At 43.8% G+C, this 25,359-nt stretch overlaps 1 protein-coding gene across 6 annotated transcripts in view; it reads left to right on the forward strand.

The window, feature by feature from the left end:
- Positions 1–25,359, forward strand: part of RNF111 (ring finger protein 111) — a 399,764-nt gene that overhangs the window by 334,541 nt on the left and 39,864 nt on the right. For all 6 annotated transcript variants that reach the window (XM_078685178.1, XM_078685180.1, XM_078685182.1 and 3 more), the window contains exon 10: positions 15,291–15,417. In XM_078685178.1, coding sequence (XP_078541304.1) covers positions 15,291–15,417 — 127 coding nt within the window. The remainder of the gene's footprint in view (positions 1–15,290; positions 15,418–25,359) is intronic.

Genomic DNA, 25,359 nt, shown 5'->3' on the forward strand with positions numbered 1-25,359 from the left:
TCGTATATTAAAAGGTAATTTAAGTAAAGTTCTTCTTTCATTATGAAGTCCAGGACAAATACATAGGAGGTGGACAATATTCTCCTCTCAGTTATTACAGAGTCTGCATAGTGTGCAACTCTCCATTTTTTTCCACGGGGGGACATGACTAAGACACGGGAGTATTCCAAATCTCGCTTTAAGAAAAACTTGTTTATTTTTTTCCGACCAGGGTTTTTCCAAATATTCTTGTACCTTCTTTTTTGTATATCCGTTTATTATTGACCATGCATGTTTTCTTTTTGCCAGCCTATCTTTATCATTTACAAGCGATAGTTGGTTTGTTGTTCGATTGACTATTTTTTTAAAGATGCCTTACTTATCGTGTTATTCCAGATTGGCATAACCACAAACTCTTCTATCGCTTCCTTAAGATAATTCCATGCAGGTGACTTCACATTATTATTTATTTCTTGCCATAATAACTGTGATATCTGATTATCATGGTCATTTTTTATCCAATTCCAGGTTTTGATAAAATGACCCTTGCAAAGTATTGATTATTTAAACTGAATTCCAATCTATAACCTAATTTCAATCTCGTAATTGTATATAGAATTAAATCATCAGGCACTAAGTTTAACATCATGTACTTTGGAAAATATTATTCTATGGAGGCTGGTCATGTTGTTTGCCCTCTAAATCTTTAGGGGTTCACAGGTCTTACTAAAACTTATTTACATATACTTACATCTGGTAGTCAGTGTACAATGAAGCAGAGGTGTTACTCAAATTAATATGATAATGATATTTAGGATGCACATCATTTACCCGGAGGTGTCCTGGCGCTAACTAGATCCTCTGGAACTGCTGGCAGAAACAACAAAACTACAAGAACCAGCTCATTGTGAAAAGAGCCACGTTTTTAGCCCTTTTCGAAAGGACAGAAGATCCATAGTGTTTCTTAAATTAAATGGCACATCCTTCCAGGCTTTTTCTGCACAGTGAACAAAACTTTTCCCCCCCATCGGGCTTTTTTTATACGCGGCACTAGGACCAGCTTGACTCCTTTTGACAGCAATGTTCTTTCAGGAGTATACCATGTAAAAAGGGTCAGCCCCGATCGCACCCGATGCCCAGGCTGCTGGTGCAGGGCGACTCTTTGTTTCCTTCTTGAGAAGTTACCAAATAAAGAGACGGGCACTGGAAGTAGGAAGACAAGGAAAAAGGTTTATTACTCATGAGGAGAGCCTGTCATTTGGGACACTCGCATAGTGTCTTCGGGAGGTGCTCTAACAAGTTTCTCTGAGGCTTCGTCTTTTATACACAGGTTTGTGGCACACAGGCATCCTTTATTACAATCAACGCTTTGTATAGTATGAAGGTATTTCAACACGTGGCTACAGTAGGGCCCTTATCCTCCATGCAATAGGAGGGGCTGTCACGCAGCTGAGTGTTCTGCTGATTCCATTGGAATGTGTGTGCCAGATCGAGTCTCAGGGGGTGGGGTGGCCATGATCAATAGTAGCTTCTTCCAAGAGAGACGAGTGCATAAAGTAGTGGGCAATAAACTGTATCCTCAGGCTAAGGGATGACCAGTGGTCCGTACAAACATTCAGGCTCAGAGGAAGAGGTCATCAAAGGAGGGGTATTCATGGAGGGACAGGAGGTGTTGGTCAGGCGCGGGGTGCGATTCTTAGGGACAGAGTCATGCAGGAGGGGTGGGCTCTTGACTCGCGCATGTGGGAGAGGGGCAGCCAGGGTGCATGGGGGAAGCTTGCAGGGTCAGGGAAGGGGCGCTGGCGATCGACCGCAAACTGAGAGACCATGGTCCCTAAAGTGGCTGTCGTGTACGTGTGTGCATGGGTCTATGCTAGTGGGACAACACAGTCAGAGTTTTAACGATATCCATTCTGTTTACACCAAGGGGTACTGTGAACATAAATGAACGCCGCTTATGTACATACACATTGCTATTTTTAACAGTCGCCGCTTTTTACATAAGCACGTTCAATTTCTACACAGTCGATGTGATAGGCAGAATACAATACATGTTAATTCACATCTGTTGGGCTCTTTATACAAGCCTAGAAATCGGCATAATATTTAGTCGGTGTAGAATCAAGAAAAATGTTCCGACACATAAAAATCAAGTTCACATTTTCTCTCTAGTGACATCATATACAGAAAGAACGCTCTGATACCTTCCGGCTTGTCAGTACTATAGGGGATTTTTGGAAAACTAACCACATGAGTGACCGATGAAACATTTCTTAAAAGGCAATACAAAATGGTTGAGGGAGGTATTCAATTCGATACAAGTAATTTAGTCAAGGGGTGAATAGAAAGTTCTGGAAAGGGGAAGGGTCTTTGTCGCAATGTCTTTTAACAGAGTCCGTCTTCTTTAGTTGGCGCTGCTGAGCACCGGCGGTGGAGCTATAGGTCCAGCTCGGATTCGTCCTTACACGTTGCAGGGTGCGATCAGTCCTCTGCTGTTAGATCACAGTCCTGTTTCCTAACTCATTTTCTTAGGGGTGCCTTATGCTGGGCACCTGCGTGTCTTTCTTTTTCCGTGACAAAATCCCAGTCCATAGTCAAATTTTATATGAAAGAGTTTGTTGAATAATCGAGGGAGGAGAGGGCGGAGTGGGGCCAGATCTTCGAACACACCAAGGGACCAAGGGAGCAAAGGACAATGAGCAGGCAGGCCCATCAGTCGGACTCAAAAAGGGACGGGGACTTCAGGCACGAGTGGGTCAGCAAGTCGAGGGCTTCAAGGCAGCCCCTTATTTTCTTCATCAGCTGAACTTGAAAGTTGTGCCTCGTCCCGCGTCTCGTTGCTCTGCGGCTCCACCTTTGGTCGTCACACGTGCTCCATGATCTGTGGCCAGGCTGTGCGTCACGTCCAGCTCCTCTCCTTTGGTGATTGTATCTTTGAATGGGTGAAAAACAAGTTTTTAGAAAAACTGGTCGGGAGAACAGATATACATCTCAATTCCTTCCCTATTCCTGAGTAGGTGGGGGATAGGTTCATCGGTCACAGTCAGAGGTCGTTATTTATGGAGTCTGTAGAAGGGCATTGCATATTGAATTCATAGACTTGTTTGGCGTTCATTCGCGACATATGATAAGAGAAATTGAACTTTTGTACACAATGTATTACGTTACAAAAAATCGAGTCCTTATGGAGAGACTCGTTCTTCCCTTTAACCCAAGTATCGACAATATCACATCTCCCTTCGGGGTCGGCTAATTCTTGCAAGCAGGGGCGTTATCATAGGGTTGATCGGGGGCGCGTGGGTGCTTTTGGACAGGGAGCTGGGGTCGATCGGGGGAAGTGGGGTACTCTGGACATTCGCACTTAGGTGCAAGGGGGTGGGGCAATCGGGGCATTGGGGATCGCATTTTCTAACGAACTGAGAAACAGAAGACCATTGACGTTATAGTTCCCTTATAAAAGGCCAGATTAGGGGACATCCGTCGTCTTACCCGTCCTTTCCTTCATTACCAACTCGGGTTCTATTGTTTGCAGAAGGGAGAGGTAGTAATATGGCAAGTCTCAATCGTTTTGGTCAATTTTGCTGAACACCTTTGCGTTCGAGGAAACCCAATTATGTTTGTGTCGGAGGGACACAACGCCACCATACAAGAAAAAGAGGAAACGGGGGGGCTTCGAGAGAGAGAGAGAGAGAGAGAGAGAGAGAGAGATCGAGAGAGAGAGAGAGAGAGAGAGAGAGAGAGATCGAGAGAGAGAGAGATCGAGAGAGAGAGAGATCGAGAGAGAGAGAGATCGAGAGAGAGAGAGAGATCGAGAGAGAGAGAGATCGAGAGAGAGAGAGATCGAGAGAGAGAGAGAGAGAGAGAGAGAGAGAGAGAGAGAGAGACACTGACTGACTGACTGACTGACTGACTGACTGACTGACTGACTGACTGACTGACTGACTATGAACCATTCGGTACACGTATGCCGTGGGGAGAGAGAGAGATGTGTACAATAATGGTCCATTCAGTGCGCACACAACCTAGAACGGCAGGGGTTAAGTAATGCGTAAACACAAGCGGAGGGACGACGTAGATCCATACATCACGTACACACAAACTCAGACGGGGGAGACAGTACAGGTATTACATAAAAAGATCCAAGACAAAACATAAAACAGTTATTGGCCACAATTATCCTTTTCTGTGTGCTGAGCATCTTTATCATCCTAAGCTCTTTTTACCTTTTTCTTATCTTTTATTCGTTGGCTGCCTCTTACTGGTGGCTTTGATTGTACACACTTACGCCTTTGGCAACTGGTCATGAACTAACCTGGTCGGGCTAATGCTCACGGAGGTTTATTCGAGTCATTTTTAGCAAGTGCGTTTCCAGGCTGATACAACAGTTGGTGTCAATTGGAGAGCAATGGGGCAGCTTTTAGTTATATGCCTATGAGGATGCGGAAAAGGAGGTAGTAGGTTTTCAAATATTGGCAATATCCCTAGTCCTCTCGGCGGAGGATACTTGTGTAACCCCTACCTCGAAATACCCTAAACTTTTCCCTACTTAGTTAAACGTAAGAATGCTTAATCATGTGTTTACATTATTCTTTTTTTGCTTTATTCGGGGTTTGTCGCGGTTAGGTACTATAATCAGACCCCTTTTCCCGTCTCTTCGTCTGTTGGATCACCATTTTCGTCGGCATTCCGAGGTGACCTGCAGAGAGAGGGAAAAGGAGGGAAGGGAGAGCAGGCTACATTGATACGCACTCGCGCGCATAAACCCAGAAAGGTTTTTACTTACTGCGTACTCGGCCTATTTCCAAAGGATGCAGTCACTGCCAACTGGGGCGTTTAAGCCCAGGTGGACCGTTAGTGTGATTTTTCTTATACAGGTAGCATATAAAATATGGGCTAAATACCTGGATCTTCAGCGGTTGCTTTTGGCTGTATAAAAAGGAAAAATACACAACTAAAATTCGACCCTTCATATTTGCAATATTTCTACGTGCTATACCTTTTCAACCCTTTATCTAATCAAGCTTAGTCATTCCACCTACATTTCAGTTATATCGAAAAATAGGGATTATTCATTCAAGACTTTATCAATTTACACGGACAACTATAGTTGCTTTCTCAAAAAATCTTTAATAAGAATGTCGGTGCATAAATACTGGCCTACAACCCCGTGGACCGGCCACGGAGCAGGCTGGAGCGGTAGATGTGGGGATATTTTTATTAGTGAAAGCTTGATGGAGTCGGTGGTCGTTTATTTCATAAATAAAGTGCGAAAAAGCGCAATAAAATCATGTCGAGACTTCAGTGTGAGCGAGTGTCATAAGTGTTGGGCTTCCAACTTTCAATAATCATGATGTGCAAAATTTAAACAACAATTCATTGTCCGAATGTTCAATCGGTGCCCATCTTATGCCAATTCATTGTCCTTCATTGCCCGAACACCTAATCAGTACCCATCTCATATCAATTCATTGTTCGAGCTGACAGTATGCATCCTATATCAATCCATTGTTCGAACTCACAATCAGTACACATCCTATATCAATCTAAATGTTTAAAAACTTCATACATATCCTATGACACCAAGGCTGAGCAATCGGGGTACAATAGAGTTGAGGGTTTCATTTGCATCTGCGCCATTTTGGGTGCAGTTAGGCAGAACCAGGCATAGTCTAAATCTCTACTAACTCGTGGTTGACCCAGAGCTTCCTTTGGCAGTCCCAAAGTTCCGTTAAAGGGCAAAAGAAAGGATCGGTGGTTTGAACCATCAGTCAAAAAAATGGGGGGAGGGAGGCAACAATGTTCCTACCGGGTCATACTGTGCTTTCACCGGAACTGATCCGAACTGTGGTCTATAGGACTCTAGTCATTCAAACTGAGGCTGGCGCCAGCATGGGAGCGCCGACGTCCTGCGGCTACATTTCCATCGTTCCGTGGGCAATCATGGCAGTCACTCCCCATCGGGGGTATTTGCGGGAGTCGGGGACTCCCGCGGCTCCTCTAGAATCTTCAAGGTTGTGGAGAACTATGACGGTGGAGTCAGCAAGTGACCGGGCCATTCCTTCATGCTGGGCCCGCTCTTGCCAGGTCGATCGCCATTTTGAGAGTTGGGCAGCTACCGGCGATCGCGGGGTCAAATGAGCGGACGGGCTCCCACCTGCCGGGCGAGGCGTTGCAGCATCGCCACAGTGGAAGAACCCTTTTCCAGGCGCCTGGAGCGCTGAGGGTGCAGTTGGGAAGCCTCCACCTGGGGAGGCGGGAGAGGCCTGTTCGCACCGTCTCTCCCTCCCAGTGCACCCCACGGCGTCTCGCTTGACATTTGTTATGGCCGGACCAGGCGATGAGGACGGGGGGGGGGGGTCGGAGGCATGTGCAAGACATCCCCCCCAGAGTTGTCGCAGCAATTATAGAGGAAAGAAGTGGTGTCTGGCGTGTTGTCGCTGCCATTACGAAGGAGAAAAGAAAAAATGTCCCGTCCGTCTTTGGGCCGGGCTTCCGGTGGATGTCGGCCGGACGCCCCTTGCTCTGGCCCCATAAACGGGTTCCTTGGCTCATCGGCTGCAGCCGGATCCCGTCGGCCTCAGCCCCTGGCCGTTGGTGGCCGGACCGGGAGAGAGAGTGGGGGGACTACCTGCAACTCTCAAGTGCCACCGCGGCCGGACTGGGAGAGAGAGGGGAGGGTCGAGGACATAGACATTCCCCCCCCTGCAACTCTCCAGCGTTGTCAAGGCAATCCCCTGGCCGGGTCCCGCTGGCCTCGGCCTCTCCTCCGGCTACACCCTACGTGATGATCTCCTGGCCGACTGTTGGCAGCAGGACCCGCCTTATATGGGTTGCTTCCGGCTGGGCGTAGACGCAACCCTGCTCCATTTTGGAAGTTTCCAGAGTGGGGGCGGATGTTCTGCTGACTTGCATTTTCCCCAGTTTACCGTTCTTATTTCTAACGTTTCTTGTTTCTAGGGCATTAATAGGTTTTATCATTACGTATTGTTATCGTTTCTTTGTTCGTTATTTAATAAAAAGTTCATCAGTGGCCTACTGATTTCGTTTTCCTATTCCTCTCTTTCCAGGTCGTTTCATGCTAAAGTTTCTGTTAACAGGATACAGTGATCACTTTATTATCTCATATGTCCTTTTCACTAGGGGTGCTCTCTGGTCGGGTCAGATGATCTTCCTCTAGTAAATGGTCCGGGTGAAACTGGCGTATCAATCAGTGGGGAGTAGATAGGTATGGCAGATTACAACGGGGGACAAAAGGTCCGCATTACCTACCCTTCACTACTTGCAAAGTTTTTCCTACGTTTCTTTGCAAACAGGGAATACCTCCAAAAAGAACCAATTCCCAAACAGTCAATGTTCGGGCAAACAATCAATCAATGAGGAAAGAAATAGGTACGACGTGTTAAAGGTTTGCGTTACCTACCCTTCACTCTCTGCAAAGGGAGAGAGAATATTCCTATTCTTCCCCGTTTGCAGGCTGAGAAGATTCCTAAGAGAACCAACTTCGAACAATTCAATGCTCGATTCAATCAATCAATCAATGGGGAGAAAAATAGGCACGACGTGTTAAAGTTTTGCGTTGCCTACCCTTCACTATCTGCAAAGACTAAACAGAGTATGGCGATTCTGTGTTTGTTTGCAAATAGAGAATCTCCCAGAAGCAATCAATAGGTAATACTAGTATTTTCAAACAATCAATCAATCAATCAATTTCGCAATTTGTCGTGTGTCACGACCTTGACCGGACCATGTGGACAGTTCTTCGCCTTCCTTTTTCCAGCGCCCGATCGTTCTCTTTCTCCATGTTTTTACCGCAGCATTCCTGTGGGATTCCAGTCAGGACAATCGGTCACTTGAGAGAGGTCCGTTCGGAATCGGTGAAGCTCATTCAATCGGCAGCCGGACGAGGGCCCTCTCAAGGCAGGTATACTCCAATCATTTAGATGTTCACCCCATCGTCTGGACCTCTCTTCACCGGACCCTATGTCGCTGATGGACCCCGCGTTGGGACGCCAATTGTAAAAAGGGTCAGCCCCGATCGCACCCGATGCCCAGGCTGCTGGTGCAGGGCGACTCTTTGTTTCCTTCTTGAGAAGTTACCAAATAAAGAGACGGGCACTGGAAGTAGGAAGACAAGGAAAAAGGTTTATTACTCATGAGGAGAGCCTGTCATTTGGGACACTCGCATAGTGTCTTCGGGAGGTGCTCTAACAAGTTTCTCTGAGGCTTCGTCTTTTATACACAGGTTTGTGGCACACAGGCATCCTTTATTACAATCAACGCTTTGTATAGTATGAAGGTATTTCAACACGTGGCTACAGTAGGGCCCTTATCCTCCATGCAATAGGAGGGGCTGTCACGCTGCTGAGTGTTCTGCTGATTCCATTGGAATGTGTGTGCCAGATCGAGTCTCAGGGGGTGGGGTGGCCATGATCAATAGTAGCTTCTTCCAAGAGAGACGAGTGCATAAAGTAGTGGGCAATAAACTGTATCCTCAGGCTAAGGGATGACCAGTGGTCCGTGCAAACATTCAGGCTCAGAGGAAGAGGTCATCAAAGGAGGGGTATTCATGGAGGGACAGGAGGTGTTGGTCAGGCGCGGGGTGCGATTCTTAGGGACAGAGTCATGCGGGAGGGGTGGGCTCATGACTCGCGCATGTGGGAGAGGGGCAGCCAGGGTGCATGGGGGAAGCTTGCAGGGTCAGGGAAGGGGCGCTGGCGATCGACCGCAAACTGAGAGACCATGGTGCCTAAAGTGGCTGTCGTGTACGTGTGTGCATGGGTCTATGCTAGTGGGACAACACAGTCAGAGTTTTAACGATATCCATTCTGTTTACACCAAGGGGTACTGTGAACATAAATGAACGCCGCTTATGTACATACACATTGCTATTTTTAACAACCATGGAGTCTGCCTTTTAGATAATCCGGTCCTGTGCCTTGGAGAGCTTTAAAAACCAGGCATAAAGCCTTGAAACGTACTCGATTCTTAACTGGGAGCCAATGCAGTTTCTTAATGTCTTTAGATACTGAAGAAAACCTCGATGTTCCTGTGAGCAGTCTGGCTGCTGCATTCTGCAACGTCTGCAGTTTATGCAGGGATCTTTGCTGAACGTTTAAATAGAGCCCATTGCAGTAGTCCAGTCTTGCCATTACAAGAGCCGTGACCACCGTTTGCCCACTTTCCAGGGGCAAAAATGGCAATATTTGCCTAAGCATTCTAATAACAAACATAGTTTTTGATGCCACCGCATTTACTTGTGCTCGAAGGTAAGTCTTTCGTCCAGAATTACGCCCAGGTTTTTAACCTTTTTGGTGGGGACAGGAAGAGTGCCCAGTGTGTCCAGCCACCAATTGAGTGTCCAAATATTGGCGTTATTGCCGAACAATATAACCTCGGGTTTACCAGAGTTAAGCTTGAGGCAATTCTCTGCCATCCAACTGCCCACTCTTAGCATACAGTCTTGGAACCGTCCTTCAATACCTGCCTCTTTTCCAGGTGTCAGAGATACCACGATTTGAGTATCATCCGCATAGGAGGTGAGGCCAAATCCAAATGCCCTTATGACTGGGAGCCAAAGCGCTGACATAAACCTTGAAAAGTGTGGGACTGAGAGAGGACCCCACACTAGAACGTAACTACTGCCATAATTCTGGCCCTATACATTAGTTTATTTGTGGCTCCAAGGGCTTGTCTAGGGAGCTAATTTGATTGATAACACAGCAGTTGTATGTCCATTGAAAAGTCTGGTAGGTCTAAACCAGCCCTCTGCACAGACTGCAACATGAGTTCCAACCACATTTTGATGTGCAGACCTGCAAAAGTTATTTCACAAAAGTCTTGAGGTGCAGTTCACAGTATTGCTGGACATGTGGTAGTGTGAATAGAAGGATAGTTAATCCTTCAACGTCTCTATACCAGGTATTTAAATGTCTTGTATGGTGCTGAAGTGAATCTAGTGCCACTCATAAGCATCTAGCTTCTGAGGCCCATATTTCATTAATGCCACAAGTTTCCACTTGAAACTAGAATCTTCAGTCTGGGTCCGACTTAAACTTCAGCCAATCGGACACCAGCCTATGGCCTAGTATTAAAAGTAGTAAACTGTATGCGACTGGATCTGAGCACGTGGGGTACTCGGAAAATCAGTGACAGTCCACATTCACCAGCAATGTCTGGCAAGCATCTCTACAGCCCCTCGAATGTGGATGATCTTTTTGTAGCGTGAATCTTTCTGGATTCACTTTGCTGTGCATTATTCCGCCATCTAGAGTTTTGGTCCAGAATTGTTGTCTATATTCTCTTTTTTTTTTTTTTCTTCAGGGCCCGGTGGGCGTCGACATACCACCATTTGGTGTCCTTTGTGACGTTGACATGCTTCCTCCGGAAGCTCCCACCTTTGGGCGCCATCTTCAGATTCTTTTTTCCGCCGTTGGGTCTGGATCGTTACAGAAGAGTTCCAGAGATTTGGAGAGAGAATCGACGAAAATAGCAGAAAATCGACAAAAATCACAGCTTCAACTCGCCCGACTACAGGTCGGGTAACCAGGACGACGAAGGAGGTGGTTTTCACCGGAGATCTCGACATTCAATGGAAAATGTGCACACATGGGGCTCCCTGAGCACGGGGATGGACAAAACACCTTTCAAGTTTTGCGACAACTGCCACCAAAAATACACCCAGACGGGCCAGCAACCAGTCTGCAACCTCTGCCTGCCGGTCGACCACAACATGGGGACTGCAACGCTTGCTCAGTGTTCACACCCAATACCCTCCGAGTAAGAGAGAGGCAGAGAAGGGTGACCTACACCATGCAAGGGCAGAGGCCACCTCCATCGCTCCGAGACTTGGGCCTCTCCAGTGAGGAAGAGGACAACATTGCCAAAGGACTGGAAGACTGCACAGTCGTCGAAGTCCACAAGAAAACGTTGAAGGAAGTAAGAGTCGTCAACCCCCAGACACTCGACTGCCACTCGTAAGAGTGAAGCAAAGTCCTCGAAGGGAGCATTGCCGTCGAAACACTCGCCGAAAGCAACAGCACCCAAGGACAAGCCGCCCAGCAGATCCTTCAAAAAGGACTCCCAGACGGTGAAAACTCAGGAAAAATCAAGGTTGTCGAAGGCTGCCCTCGAAAAGTACACCTTGAAGCCAAGAAAAGAAGGGTCAACAACGACTTTGACGACCTCGAAGCAAAGCGCTCAAACTCTCTACGCCGAACAAGCTGCCGAGCTGGAGAGGAAGAAAAGGAGGCTCGAGGCCGAAAAGGCAAGCATCCTGCAATGAAAAAAGGACTTCGACGAAAGGATAAGCCAGTACACCATCCTGCCGAGGTCGAAGGGGGTGACGAAGATCCTGAGCCACCGAAAATACCTGTACCGGCCGAGGAACAGGAGGAATAGACCCTGTATTACTACGAGGGTGAAGGCAGGAGGACCAGCAAACCTACCAGGACTCGACGTCCTCGGAGGGGCAAAACTTTGAGTATGCTTTGTAAAATGTAGTGAATGAAATGATGAATGGTCGGTAGATTCTTGAAGCTCTTTATTTCAAGTAAGATGTACAGGAGGAAAACCCCACCAGGAACAGGATGGTCACTGCTCAGCCCTCTCTCATCAACTGTCATTCCACATCTACACCAGGCACACTAACATTCTATTCACTCTGTCATCCATCATTCAACATTCCATACAGACATCACATACATACTGGCTGAGCAGGAAGCAAGGAGATAATATAAAGCACAACATATCTCCTTTTCTTCAACAAAATTAAACACAATAATATATACATAGTAATATGTGAGGAAACAATAGATATAACTAGTATTACATATGTATATACAAATAAGACCATAAATAGAACTAGCAATACATATGTATTTACAAATAAGACCAGAATAAATTAGACTAAGCAAATATATGTAATCAGAACCAAAGTAAATATAGCTAAACACAATTTAAGCAAATATAGCAATTTAAGCAAATATAGCTAAAATATATGTAATCAGAACCAAAGTAAATATAGCTAAACGCAATTTAAGCAAATATAGTAATTTAAGCAAATATAGCAATTTAAGCAAATATAGCTAATTATATCCTAAGCAAATATAGCTAAACACATCCCCTTCCCTTGGGAACAGTATAATTGTAAAATGCAACAATACTAATGTATGTATAGAATAACTACTGCTAATAAGGCACAGCTGAAGTTAAGTAAAAAGATTACTTAGGGTAAATACATTAGGAAGGGCGCGCGCACACCCCACACTGAATAAGTAAAGAGACCAGCTCTGAACAACCCTATGAAGAAATTAACCTCTAAACTTAAAGTATCAGCAAAATTATTAAGTATCAAACATGAAGCTAAAATTTGTAGTACTAAATTCGTAATATGTAAATAACAATATTCAATTAAATCATAAAAGCAATACAGACTAACTGCTGTATCCAGCATTGTAAGTAATACAGATTCATTCGAATTGCTGTACCAAGCATTGAAAGTAAAACCGGTTTGAAGCACTGTATAAAGCATATAATGATAGATGGCTGGAAGAATTACTTTAAATAAAATACCAACGTTATTAGTAGTATAAATTATTTAAACGTAGCTGTATAAATTATTTAAACATCACTGCAACCCTATTAACATACATGTAGTTCACTAAGAATTGGTATATGAATCATAAACATTGCAGTCTTAGTGATATAACTGTATCAGTTACTAAAGTCTTATAGTGTTTTGTAAATTGCTGAAATATGCTGAACTACTTATAACATAACTTTTAAGTAGTAAGCAATTGAGTCCTCATGTATAACTTAGAGTTCTATTAAGCAACGACAAGTAGAGTACCGATTTTATCCAGCAGATGGTAGTAAGATGATGACTAAAGTAACTGAAAACTAAGTAGAAAGAATGAAGATTGAATATTACTCTGTCAGTTTTTCATCTGCTGCGACACTTCAAGGCTTGACTGGTCCGCGTAAAAAGAAAAGGACAGAATGACAATTTTTGAAGACTTCCGATAGCACTTCTTTCACTAAGTCTCAAATGTATTTGTTCTTCCTCATTTACTTCGCTCTGTCACTGCAAAGTATTAGTTGAACTGGGAAATTAAATACGGCGTCAGCGTTTGTTCTCTCCACTTGCCTCTCCCTGTGTCAGCAAAATTGTAATTGTAAAACTTGACCTCGTGTGTGAAGACGAGTTGATATGCACAAGGAGAAAGGCGCTGTGACTTATGAAATACCAGCGCGGGCAGAGTGTCAGAGGTATGCGCTTCGCAAGATGGATGGCGTAGCATTGTTTCCGGTTACCACGGAAACGAATATGTTGATGGCTGGGAAAGATCGTCATGACGTGGCACGCACTCTTGCATAGATTCTCAAACGTCATCATAAGTAGGATGGTTTCACCGTGGAAGGAGCTCTCCGTGTGAAAGGCAGTTGGCAGTTGGAATAACGTAAGATGCCACATTATTTGTTACTGAAATAAGTTCAGAAGATCAGACTCTCACACGATTGAATTTTAAAGGAAATAACCCGTTTTCCAACAGAAACCACTCGAAAAAACTTTAGTAATATAAAAGTCCTTTATCTTAATTGAATTCTTCTCTTTAGGGTAGTACTGCTTGAAGGTACCTTGTAAATAGGATGTAGCACGCTGTGAGTTCTCCAAACGTCGCCAAAATGTAGTGAATGAAATGATGAATGGTCGGTAGATTCTTGAAGCTCTTTATTTCAAGTAAGATGTACAGGAGGAAAACCCCACCAGGAACAGGATGGTCACTGCTCAGCCCTCTCTCATCAACTGTCATTCCACATCTACACCAGGCACACTAACATTCTATTCACTCTGTCATCCATCATTCAACATTCCATACAGACATCACATACATACTGGCTGAGCAGGAAGCAAGGAGATAATATAAAGCACAACATACACCATAGCTGGAAAATTTCAGGGATTTTAGTTTTATGTTCACTGAATTAAACCTACTTTTAATTTGATTTGTTTTATTCTTTCAATGAACTTCATGAGTTTTTTGTCTGCTTTGGGTGTGCGCAGCGCAGGTTGTTCGCAAGACCTGCCTAGCCTTGGGTTTAATTTACTAACTACACATTTTCATTCAGATTCAATAAACCGTGCTTGAAATTGAGAAAACTAAGAGTAAGCTAAACATGCAAAGTACCAAGGTCGGTGGAAAGTTTCCAAAGTGATAAATGAAAAATATTTTAACTGCCCCTTTTCTCTAGCCAATTCCTTCCACCCCCCACAGCCCCCCAACACCTTCAGTTGGATCTGTGATCCTGAACTGGGTGTGCTTTGCTATCTGCTAAAGTCCGCAAATTATGCAGCAGTTGATGGATTACGTGGCAAATGCTGCAAATCCCTAATTATGCGAGAAAAAGCAGCGGCTGCAGGATCGCATGTCGAGTGCTTGACGCTTTAAGCAAATTATAATTGTAAAGCCCCTCCCCTTTAATTTGGAATCCCCGCCCACCCATCTTGATGGATTGGCACAAAAGTTAACATACCAGAGAGAAAAACAATCCTTCCAAGTACCTGCCAAATTGAATGCACATTTGTCACAGTAGCAATGTTAATAGCTAGTAACACTTTTTTGATTTCGCCCCTTTCATAAGTGCCAAGCGCACCCTCGACTTCGCCCACAAACTTAAAAATATCAAGAGAAGGCTAAGTCTTTGTGTAGGTCCATTAAGCAGTGCCAAAGTTATTTGTAAATCAGAAATGTTTTTGACGCCCTCGTTCCCCTTGTCTCCACCAAACTATCCATCCTGATTGGATCTTCGGAAAACCCAAAATAGCTGCACCAAGCATAACTTGTTAAATGCCTGTCCGTGTTATCAGGAATTGAAAATATAACTCCTCCCCACCTTCCCTCCTTTCCCATTTAATGTTTTCCCCACCAATTAACTGACACAAAACTTGACATCCCAATTGAAAATGAATCCTTTCAAGCCTCTGCCAAAATGTGTGCAGAATCACCACACAGTGCCAAACGTATTTGTAAATGAACACTTGTTAAATAAAGTTTAGTGTTAGTTACCCTTTTCTTGCCAGGAGGTGTGGGACATTTTTTTCCTTTAGAGCTTTGCGCACAAGCAAATTCTTTTATGACATGAGGATAAGTCCTGAACAAAAAGATGTGTTAATCTTCGCGACAGGTACAGCAGTTGGCTTGATCACTATTGTAATTCTTGATACACATAGTGAGCAGCATTGCTGTGTATATTTTCACATTCAGCTATTTTGTCTTGCACTGGGTCCACATTTTACATTTTCTTTTTTATAGGGAAATGGGACTTGAAACCGGTGTGACCACAGCTTCTTATCCTCCACCATTGCATCCTCACTTGGCCCACTACCACCACCCGGCACCTCGACTTCACCATCTGCAAATAGGAGCACTTCCTTTAATGGTAAGAGGATTATTTACAAAAGTCTTAGACAACAGTAGTTAGTATTTCATTATTATTTACTAATCAAAAAGATAATTGTTGTCATACATTGCAGTAGATATTTAAATGTAAAGGAAACCTAATAAATTGAAGAGTAGCCACTAACGTGGCTGGCAATACGTACAGCTATTTGCTGCTAGCATTTGTGAGTGGAACAAAATGTGTTTATTTACCCCCACACTACCTCCCAACTTTAGGCTATATACTAATTTACTGCTGCCCAGGTTTGACTTCGCAAAACTGACCATAAAATAATTTGCTAGTGGGATTGATTTTAATGAAGTAACTCGTATAAAGATTTCAAATCGGAGATGCCAGAAGGGTATTGCACAGTGTTTTTAACTGTAGTGATGCAAGTGGATAAATAAGGCATGCTTTCTGGAACATATTTTTTCCATGTCATAAGAGTCATAATAAAAAATGGTTTTGATAGCACTGCTGCATTATTTATTTTGTTATTTTTGAGCATGTCATAATGCATATGTTACTTTAAACATACTAATGCATATTATTTGGACTTCCGAAATGCAGGCCAAATTACTCTGACCTTCAGGTTTCTTTCAAAGCTCCCACACATTGACTACAACATGTTTTCTCTAGTTGAGAAACCCTTTTCCTAGAAACAAACACTGTTCTTACCACTCTTAGACATTGAGGAACACATTGTATTCCCTTGAAAATAATATCAAATCTCAACTTCACTGGTGCACGTCCTCTTACCAGTCTATGCACCAACCAGGGCCTATCCCTCGAAATAATAAAGACCCGAGACCCAAAAAAAAAGAACAATATAGTTGTTATCCCAAGGAGATATCAAAGAACTAATGTTATCCTAAAATTCGACCTAACCATTGTATCATAAAACACCTCCACTGCCATTCCTATCATCAGGGGTGGAAAAAGACTGTCACCAAATTCCATCTTGAAAATGTACATACCATCTTGATTCAGATTACTAGGAAAATAAGCCGATTACCACATTGGCTACCATAGAGAATCAAGGCACTTGTACCAACGGATGACTTCAGACCAATCACTATGCCTTTTTGTCAATGGATTATAGCAGCACTCTGCTGACCAGCATTCCCAGAATCCAGTTGGTTCTTTTAAAAACTGCCCATACCACACTTGTTTGTGGCAGCAGAAGCCCAGATTCTATCACGCCAATCAACATAATCTTAAAATGACTCCCCATCACAGCCAGGTACTTGTTCAAACTGGCTTGAAGTGATCAGTTCACATGCTTCCAGTATCCAGGAATGATCACTACTTGGAGTTGATGCGAAAGTCATAGCAATTGGAACTTTAGAAACCGCTTGAAACAATCTCAAAAGAACAGGAAAAAAGATGTAATGACAGGCAAAAGTTAGGATTTTAATTAAAAACATTTTTTGATGATTACAGAGGTACAGTATAATTCATGACAACAATTGGCAATGTAAAATTAGTGGCAAATAGTGACATTAACCCCTTGCACGCTGATGACGGAACCGCTCCGTCATCAGCTGCGGGTGCGCTGTGCTGATGACGGAGCGGTTCCATCATGGCCCGCTCGCCGCTCATGCGCGGCGCGAATTCCGCGCCTGCGCTTAGCGTTATAGCCGCCGCAGTGAAGGGGTTAAAGGAAATTGACGGTTCAGGCAGCAAAATATGAACAGCACAATATCAACAGTACAGTTTTATAAGTGCATAGATAGAAACATTGCCATTAGAACAGTGATGTGCGATGTAGACTTCACCAGGTGGGTTGTTGATTCTTATGTCAATATGTAAGATTGAAGTGGCCCTCAAAAGTCTATCAGTATCGATTTGGGATGAAGTCCCTCTACATAAATGTCTGCTTGAGTTTTGCAGTAAACCTGTTCCTGAATCTAGTTTCTGGTTTTTGAGACAGAACCACTCATCCAGAACATTGGCACCCACTTCTTGGCAAGTAGTAAGGGCATGCTGGTAAATTGCCTTAATTCGTCAGGGATCTTGGTATGGCTCCCAGTATTGACAGTTAAGGATCCAGTGAAGAGAAGTGTTGACCATGGCTTGTAACATTGTAACAATTTGATCCCAATAAGCGATTAGCTCAGGAACCATTCCATATTCATGAAGTAGACGTTCATCTGACCGCATTTATTTTCTCCCAGCAACGTGTGCATGTGAGGTAAATGTGACCATGCCCTCCAGGGTAGTTGCCATCTTCTTGATGTACCCAGCTCAGGCTGTGGAGGGTTACTTGGGCAGAACCCCTGTATAATTTTTTCAGCTCCGGGGTAGTTGCAGCGTTGCAAAAAATTAGTACAAGTCATTTGTGTCTGTAGTTAATGGGTACTTGTTTAACATGTGTCCAACAGTGGATCTTGTGGGTTTGATTTTTGTTGTAATAACTTGGGCAATTTCAAGGCTTTGATGTATTCTGGTAAGTATCGGCTGGCTACTAATTTGCTGGAATTCTAGACATTCTGATAATATATATTTGCCATGGGATAACCCAACAGCCTGTTAAATATCAGTTCTTTTGCATTCATATTATTCATCATAGTCGGATGATTTTGCCAGAACTTAGTTTGTGGTGTTCAATACACATTTAAGGTCTAAAATAATTCTGCTATTTTTGGGTGGAGCAAGCTGGCTTTTTTATTTTCAAATATTGTACGAGGTGTTTCTTTTGCTTTTTTTAAATACTTAATAGGTCTAGCCTCATTAAAAAAAAAAATGATTATGGACAATACCAAAAGTTACGATTGGCTTCAAGCCAGCCCATTGCTTACCATTATTTTCTTTTATTGTTAATCTCATTTTTTTGCTTTTTATTTGATGGCGTTTTCCTCTTAATGTGTTTGTGCCTCCGGTTGAGCATAGCTTCTAGATCATTCTTGTAATTAGATGCCTTGTATCCTTACACTCCTTGTATCCTTACACTACTTGCGTTCAGGGAACTACTTTTCTCTTTTTCTTTCAGCACTACATTAAAGTTCATGTGTTTTCTTGTGCTCATCCTTGTGTGCTCCTTGTCCCACAGCTACTCACCTCCACCACATGGTCAGTGTATCTCCCTCCTACCTTTGCAGTTCATCAGTTGCTTCTCTCAACCTCCACTGACTATTTTTGTTTTAATGTAGTTTTTCCCCCTCTCTCCTTCTCCGGCTCTTCCACCTACTTGCCCTGCCCATTGGCATTTACCCTCCAACTGTTTCTCCATTGCTCCCCCGCCCATCATTAGTTTATTAATGAAAAAAACATGTGTTTAAAATTTTGGGGGATGGCCTGACAGAGGCTATTTGCTTTGGGGGAACCCCGCTTTTAAAATGCACTTTTGAGTCCATTTAATTTTTAATTTTATTTTTAATTTACTGCTCCAAGATTAATGTCCTCATCATGCTTTATGCATGCGCATGCCTGGTGATAGTCATACTTCATAACCCTGGGTCACCGCAGCGTCATGGTGCATAACTCATGCATGCATGATGCAGTATGCACAGTATCTGCAAAAGGCATTGCAAAAGGCATTGCCAAATCCAGTAGCCCGAAAAGGCCCTGCCTATTTGCTTTGATGATGGTTGTGCAGTCAAGGAGAGCCCTTTTGATTTTACTAGATTTTTTTGCAGAAAACAGCGAATATTTAATTGAAATTAATGATTTAAATTACGTTTGTATACTTCTCTTCTAGACGAACTCATACTAGCACTGCCAATTTACTGTTAAACTGTTGTATAGTAGCTAGTAATTTAGCACTAATCATTAACATTATTATCGGCAGTTATTTAGTGAAAGGGTGCTGGACTCCTCAATTAAGAAGCAAAGTATAGTGAATGAAAGACCTAGACAACTTTAATATTAGCCTGGTTGTTGAGAGCTGCCCGGCAGACCCCATACAGGGCAGTAGAGCACCAGACAACTCCTGATGCTGCTTGAGTTTCCTGCCTCCTAGCAGGACATATAACCTCTTCAGTCTTCTCAAATGCCTGCATCATTTGAGCTCCCTACCTGCCATTGGTTCACATCCTTAGACAATCTTAGTTTACCTGTTCTTCAGACTCCCAGAAACCAGCATGACATTTAAAAGGGAAATCGGACCTCATCAATTCTTCGATGCAGTACAATACTTCCTGAACCCAGCAAAACCTTTACAGAGGAAACTACAGCTCTCGTCAATCTTTCTTTAGTTAGCTGAAATACAGTCAATACAGTCACCCCACATTACTTTTAGACTCCAGCTTCCCTGATTAAGACATTAAGGCAATGAAGTAGTTTCCTCACACGCTACTCAGCAGTCTAGACATCAAGCAGCTTATCCCCATCACTACTTGTTACAAAGCTGACCGCGTTGACTCAATCTGACAGTGCCTCCTTCAATTCAGTGCAAGAGTATTATTCAGCTAGACTGGACAAACCACTCATTCTCCATCCTGTACTCCACACTGGCACTCAGTGGGCAACTGAATAAGAGAAAAACTGAGAATCTGCCCTTTCCAAGACCTTCTTATGGATGTTCTCCAAGGAAAACTTGTCAGTCTTCCTCCTGCCCACATCCTGATATCTACATTATTTGATGTGTACAACATGTGTCTAAACATCTGAGACACACCGCATACGCCTATGTACAATCTTCACAACGTCCTTCTCTCAACAACCCTCTGATAAGTGCACCAAATGCAGACAAGAGAAAAATGCCTACGATGACCTCACTCAACTGAAATCACTTCCCTCCACACACGCCACCTACATCACCACCAGCAGATCTTCATTCCACAAGGTTTCTGTCAATTAAACAGCTAATGGAACCAAAGTACTATTCAGGGCTGTCAAGCACTGTACCAACCCACTGCCAGTTTCTCGTATCTCTCCTTCAGTCACAAGACAAGCATGATCAGATCCAACATTGACAGTTTGGAACTGCAATCCAGCCTGGTTCCAGTCCCCATCAAGTAGACAGCTTGCAGCCTCCAACCACATGCTGAATGCACCACCTATGAAGTGGGCATTATATGCTATGTTATGTTGGGTAATTTTGTAGAGCGCACAGCAAAGGGGCGTCCCGGCGCTGAAAGCGGAATCAGAAGGCAGCAGGACTAGTCGCAAGGAACAAAAGAGTTTTAATGGCCTTGCGAAAGGGAAGTAGGCCATCCAGATGACTGGTCTGAGCGGGAAGAGAATTCCACAACTTGGCGGCCAGATAGCAAAAGGACCTGCCCCCGGCTCTTGTACGTTTCACCCGGCGGACCACAGCCAACAGCTGCTCCGCAGAACGTAACAGGCGGTTGGGGACATATGGAATCAGCAGGTTAGATAGAATCTCTGGGGACGATAATTTAAGGATTTTAAAGGCAAGGCAGAGCACTTTGAATTCAATCCTTTTAGGCACGGGTAGCCAGTGGAGTCACCAAACAGCGCCTGACGTGGGGCAAGATCTAGGGAGCCTGAGCAAGACACGAGCTGCAGCGTTTTGGACTCGCAAGCGGTTCAACTCCGCCTTATTAGCGCCTAACATCAATGAGTTGGCGTAGTCTATTCGTGACAGAATAGTAGCCTGAATGATCAGCTGGCGTGTGGCTGGATCGAAGAATCCCAAAATGGGCCTTAGACCGCGTAAGAGTCCGAAACAGGTGCCAGCCACCTTTTTTGTGTGCTCCTGGAACCCAAGTGTAGAGTCGAGCCAGATCCCTAGATTTTTTACCACTGACTTCGGGGTTGGGGCACTGCCAATGGACGTAGGCCACCACTGAGTGCTCCAGAGCTCTTTGTTTTTTCCCACCAGCAGCACCTCTGATTTGCTAGCATTAAGTTGGAGGCAATTGGCGGTCATCCAATGTGCAATCGCCTCAAGCCCGGTTCGAAACCGCAAAGGGCCCAAATCACAGCCGTCCGAGAGGGCCACCACCAGTTGCGTGTCATCGGCATAGGAAACTAGGGTCACGCCGTGGTCATGCGCTACTCTTGCCAAAGGCTGGACGTAGAGGTTGAACAAGCAGGGACTTAAGGCAGAACCCTGGGGGACCCCCTGCTTGCCAGGATGGACATGGGACATTATACATAGTGACATTTCATAAGTGTAATGTAAACAACCCCACGCTCCATCCCCCCCCCCCCCACACACACACACACCCTGCATCGTCAATGCTTTCTTCAGCCAAGGAATCTTCTTCGATGACCTCAAAACAGGACTGATAATCTCCCTACTGCAAAAAAACACTGGCTCTGGATGATCTTGCTAACTATTGCCCCAACACTAATGTATCCTTCATTGAAATGATCCCTGAAAAGTCTGCCTACACTATCGCAGGAATTAGAAAAACTTTCATAAAGGTAAAACCATACTACAGCAAAGAGAAGACCACTCTTCAAGTAGTAGGCATTCACACTTCTCAGCAACAACAAGCAACGATCCCTGTTTTAGTCCCTGTTGACCTCTCTGCAACCTGTGACACAGTGCTGCAGAGTTGCCACTTGGATCCATCCTTTCCTCCATCTTCAACCTCTAATTGGAACTGCTTATGCGTAACTCCACAAAATCTTCTCAGCCCAAAATATTCAGCTACTACAGAACATACCTCCAGAAAATCCAGAGCTAGATTTGAGGCAAAAATCTAAAACGACACAAGATAAAGACATAACTCTTCCTTGTTCTCTAAAAACACTAATCCTTCTCGGATTAAAACCTGGCTACTTGACCATGAACTGGACTTCTAAATCACTTGTATTAGTCTTCTATTCAGGTCTCCACTTCCAGAACACATCTTCAAATAAACTAAAACAGCATGGTGCCAGCTCTTGTTCCTGACCTTTACTCATTGGATCTTACTTCGGACAAACCCTGGTCCTCTCCTAACTAGATGGAGAAAACACTGTACCCCGCAGCCTCCTCAGTGCCACCCTGGCACCTCTGAAGGGCATCCTGCAAGAAGCAGCACGTCCCATGAAGAACCTGAAAAAGCTGGACCACATAACCACAGTCTTTGAATGAACTACATTGGCTCCTCCTTTATACCTTCATGACCTTTAGGAACAGCTGCATCACCTACAGCCCCAGAAGCCAAGACAGTCTGACAAAAACTCAAGAAATTGTTAGAAAGAAAATCCCTCAATGCAGGACTTTTCCATTAACACTTATATTAACACCCCCACTAAAATTAAAACTGGGGACTGAGACACTCCTATTAAAAACCATCTCCTATTATAAACCTTAACTGCTTACCTCATAGAGTCTGCTTAACCTCCCTTCTGTAAAGGATGCAGATTTATATAGTAAGACTCTAGCCCTCTGTTAATGTTACAAGGATTCTGCCGAGGAACAATCGGTGCTTGGGACCATAGAACATCCGTGTGTAGTGCACAGAGTCACCTGCTTACCACATCAGCATTTATGAACAAGAGTCCGACTAGCCATAGTGCCTCGCTTGCCCTCCTAACCTTTCCAGAGAGACAAGTGATTTGGCACCCCAGAACATAACACTTGTGACTCTCAGGGATCACGGTAACAGCACAAACCCTTTCGCTCTCTCACTCTTACTTGTCCACAAGAAGATATAAAAGAGACACAAAGGTGTTTATAATATTTACTTAAACTATTGTGCTCTAAGATGCAATAATTGCATCACAATTAGTAAACAAATACATGTTAGTGTCATCAGCATGCTTAATAAACCATATACAGTAAAGAGCTGTCTGACAGATCTGCATAAGCCCTCTCGTAATACTGAAGCTAAATGGTTATAAAATATAGATCGCTGGGTTTAGTGGCAGACCCCATACCTTAGCATACATAGGTGGATGTTCTACTTATCAACTGAAGCAGTACTCGCGTCTCAGGACCTTCGCTCTGTGTCTGTTGTTTTCCAGAACCCTGTCCCTAGTTATATGCCCAGATATGTGCATTCAGAACAGCAACTGCATTCTCATATTATGTCTAGGTGCTAGTGTGCCACTAAAGAAAAATAACAAGGGGCAATATTGTCTGACCTTGCTTAGGCTGTTCAGACCAAATCCCAGGAAAAAAGAATAAAATGCAACGACAAGCTAGTTCTGTATGAAAATATAACGTGGCACAAAGGCAAGTATAATATTTAATATGGTGTGGAAAACAAAAGCAGCCTACAACGTGCATGATTAGGCTAAACTAGGGAAAACGACAATGGGCCATGCGAGGAACACACAACATTCAGTGCTCAGTTGCTCCCTATCTAAGTTTGTGCTAAGCGAATACTAATCCTTTACATTTTATTTGTAATAATTGGTGTGTGTGCGCAGAGTCTAGTCTAGTGAGAGCTACAATTCCCTCATCACATGGATTTCACCTCCATAAGTAAAGTGCCCATTCTCAGGGAATCTGATGTTTCTCAGTAACTCTTCTTTAACATAAATTGAGAAGGGCCATTCAGATTTTAAAAGTACATTATGTGGATTCTATTTACTATAGCCTTAGATTTAAAACAGAATTTAGTCTATCAAAACTGTTCACAAGGCTGTCGCATCGTCTGCCATGTTCTTTCCTAGTTCGTTCATAAACCGGTTCAACGCAGTAAATTAGCAGAAATTGATCAGCAATATAGAGAACTTTCAGTTACTAACGGAAGGCAAATACCCTAATTTCTGTTCTATGTATGGCAGCTGTTAATGTCCAGGAGCTGGGATCTCAAATAGAATTACCACCAACGTTTATTCTTACATCGGACAGCTCTTGCCAGTATTTTTGTCGTATTAGTAATAATATGAAAACCTGCATTGGACCCCTGGTTCAGATAAGTGACTTTTTAGTTTGTACTTTCTGAAATTGAGTTAATTAAGATTAAGTTTGATAGCTACAGTGGCAACCTACAAATATCCTCTAGGAAGTTACTAAAGTCATTCTTAAAAAAAGTTATAAATCATGGATTATTTAACTTACTCATGACTAACCTCTAAGCATCTTAAACTGACATGCAGCTCACCATCTTGCTAAATGGTGCACAATCTAAGTTGCCCTAGCACAGCCACTGCAAACAATTCTTATAATAGCAAAAAAAATCAGAATAATATGTTTGAGACATGTTTAGTAATTGATGCACATGTTCTCTATGCTCCTGCCATCTAGTGTTGCCTAGGACATGTGCAACTTGTTTTTCTTCGAAGCAGTGTTCAAAGTCACGAGGTACAGTGACTCCTCTCAATACTGGTATTGCGGATGGATATCTGCTCCATGGTTAGATTTTCTTTCCGCCATCAGGTTCTGATGTCTTACAGAGTAAGCTCTTGTTGTGTGTCATCTGACTTGTTTGGTATATCCTCTCCCATTGGTGTGAAAAGACTGTCTTTGTTTGGGTTTCTATTGGTCTTACCGCTTGTCGAGCTTCAACAGAAGGGTTTCTTTTGATCCCTTACTCAGGGCCCTGCCGCTCGTGTGGCCTTCTGCCTAGTCTTTGATTTTTTTTATGTCAACGATGACCAGACATTGATAGAAAGCACTCCCTTTCAATACTGCCCTCAGTGTCACTCCATGGATCGACCAACACTAGGTTTGCAACCCTTGTCCATCTCCTGGACACGATAAGGACTCCTGTCCAGTCTGCCTTGCCTTCCGTTCGAAGACACTCCGGTATTGTGATCAGAGACTTGCATAACTGAAAATGCAGTGCCAAGAAGTTGATATTCCAGATATCTTGAGGGCTGGGAGGTTGAGGACCAATCAGAGGTTGATCCATTCGCAGCCAACCCTTTGTAGTTTAGCCCTCAACCCATATCCCAGTCTGAGTCGAAGACCAAGGAACAGACACGTCAGGAGGAGCAGCACGTATAGAAGACTCCAAGCATGAGTACAGCCTTCCAATCTCACAGTGCAAACCAAGACCTACCGAGCACCTCTCCAGTAGGAATCGAGTGCCGAGCCCACAAGCCCCCAATAGGTTTTTGGTCCATCAGTGCCTGCGGGCCATGGTC

This window comes from Lissotriton helveticus, chromosome 3_2 (assembly GCF_964261635.1).
Source record: "Lissotriton helveticus chromosome 3_2, aLisHel1.1, whole genome shotgun sequence".
Classification (NCBI taxonomy): domain Eukaryota; kingdom Metazoa; phylum Chordata; class Amphibia; order Caudata; family Salamandridae; genus Lissotriton; species Lissotriton helveticus.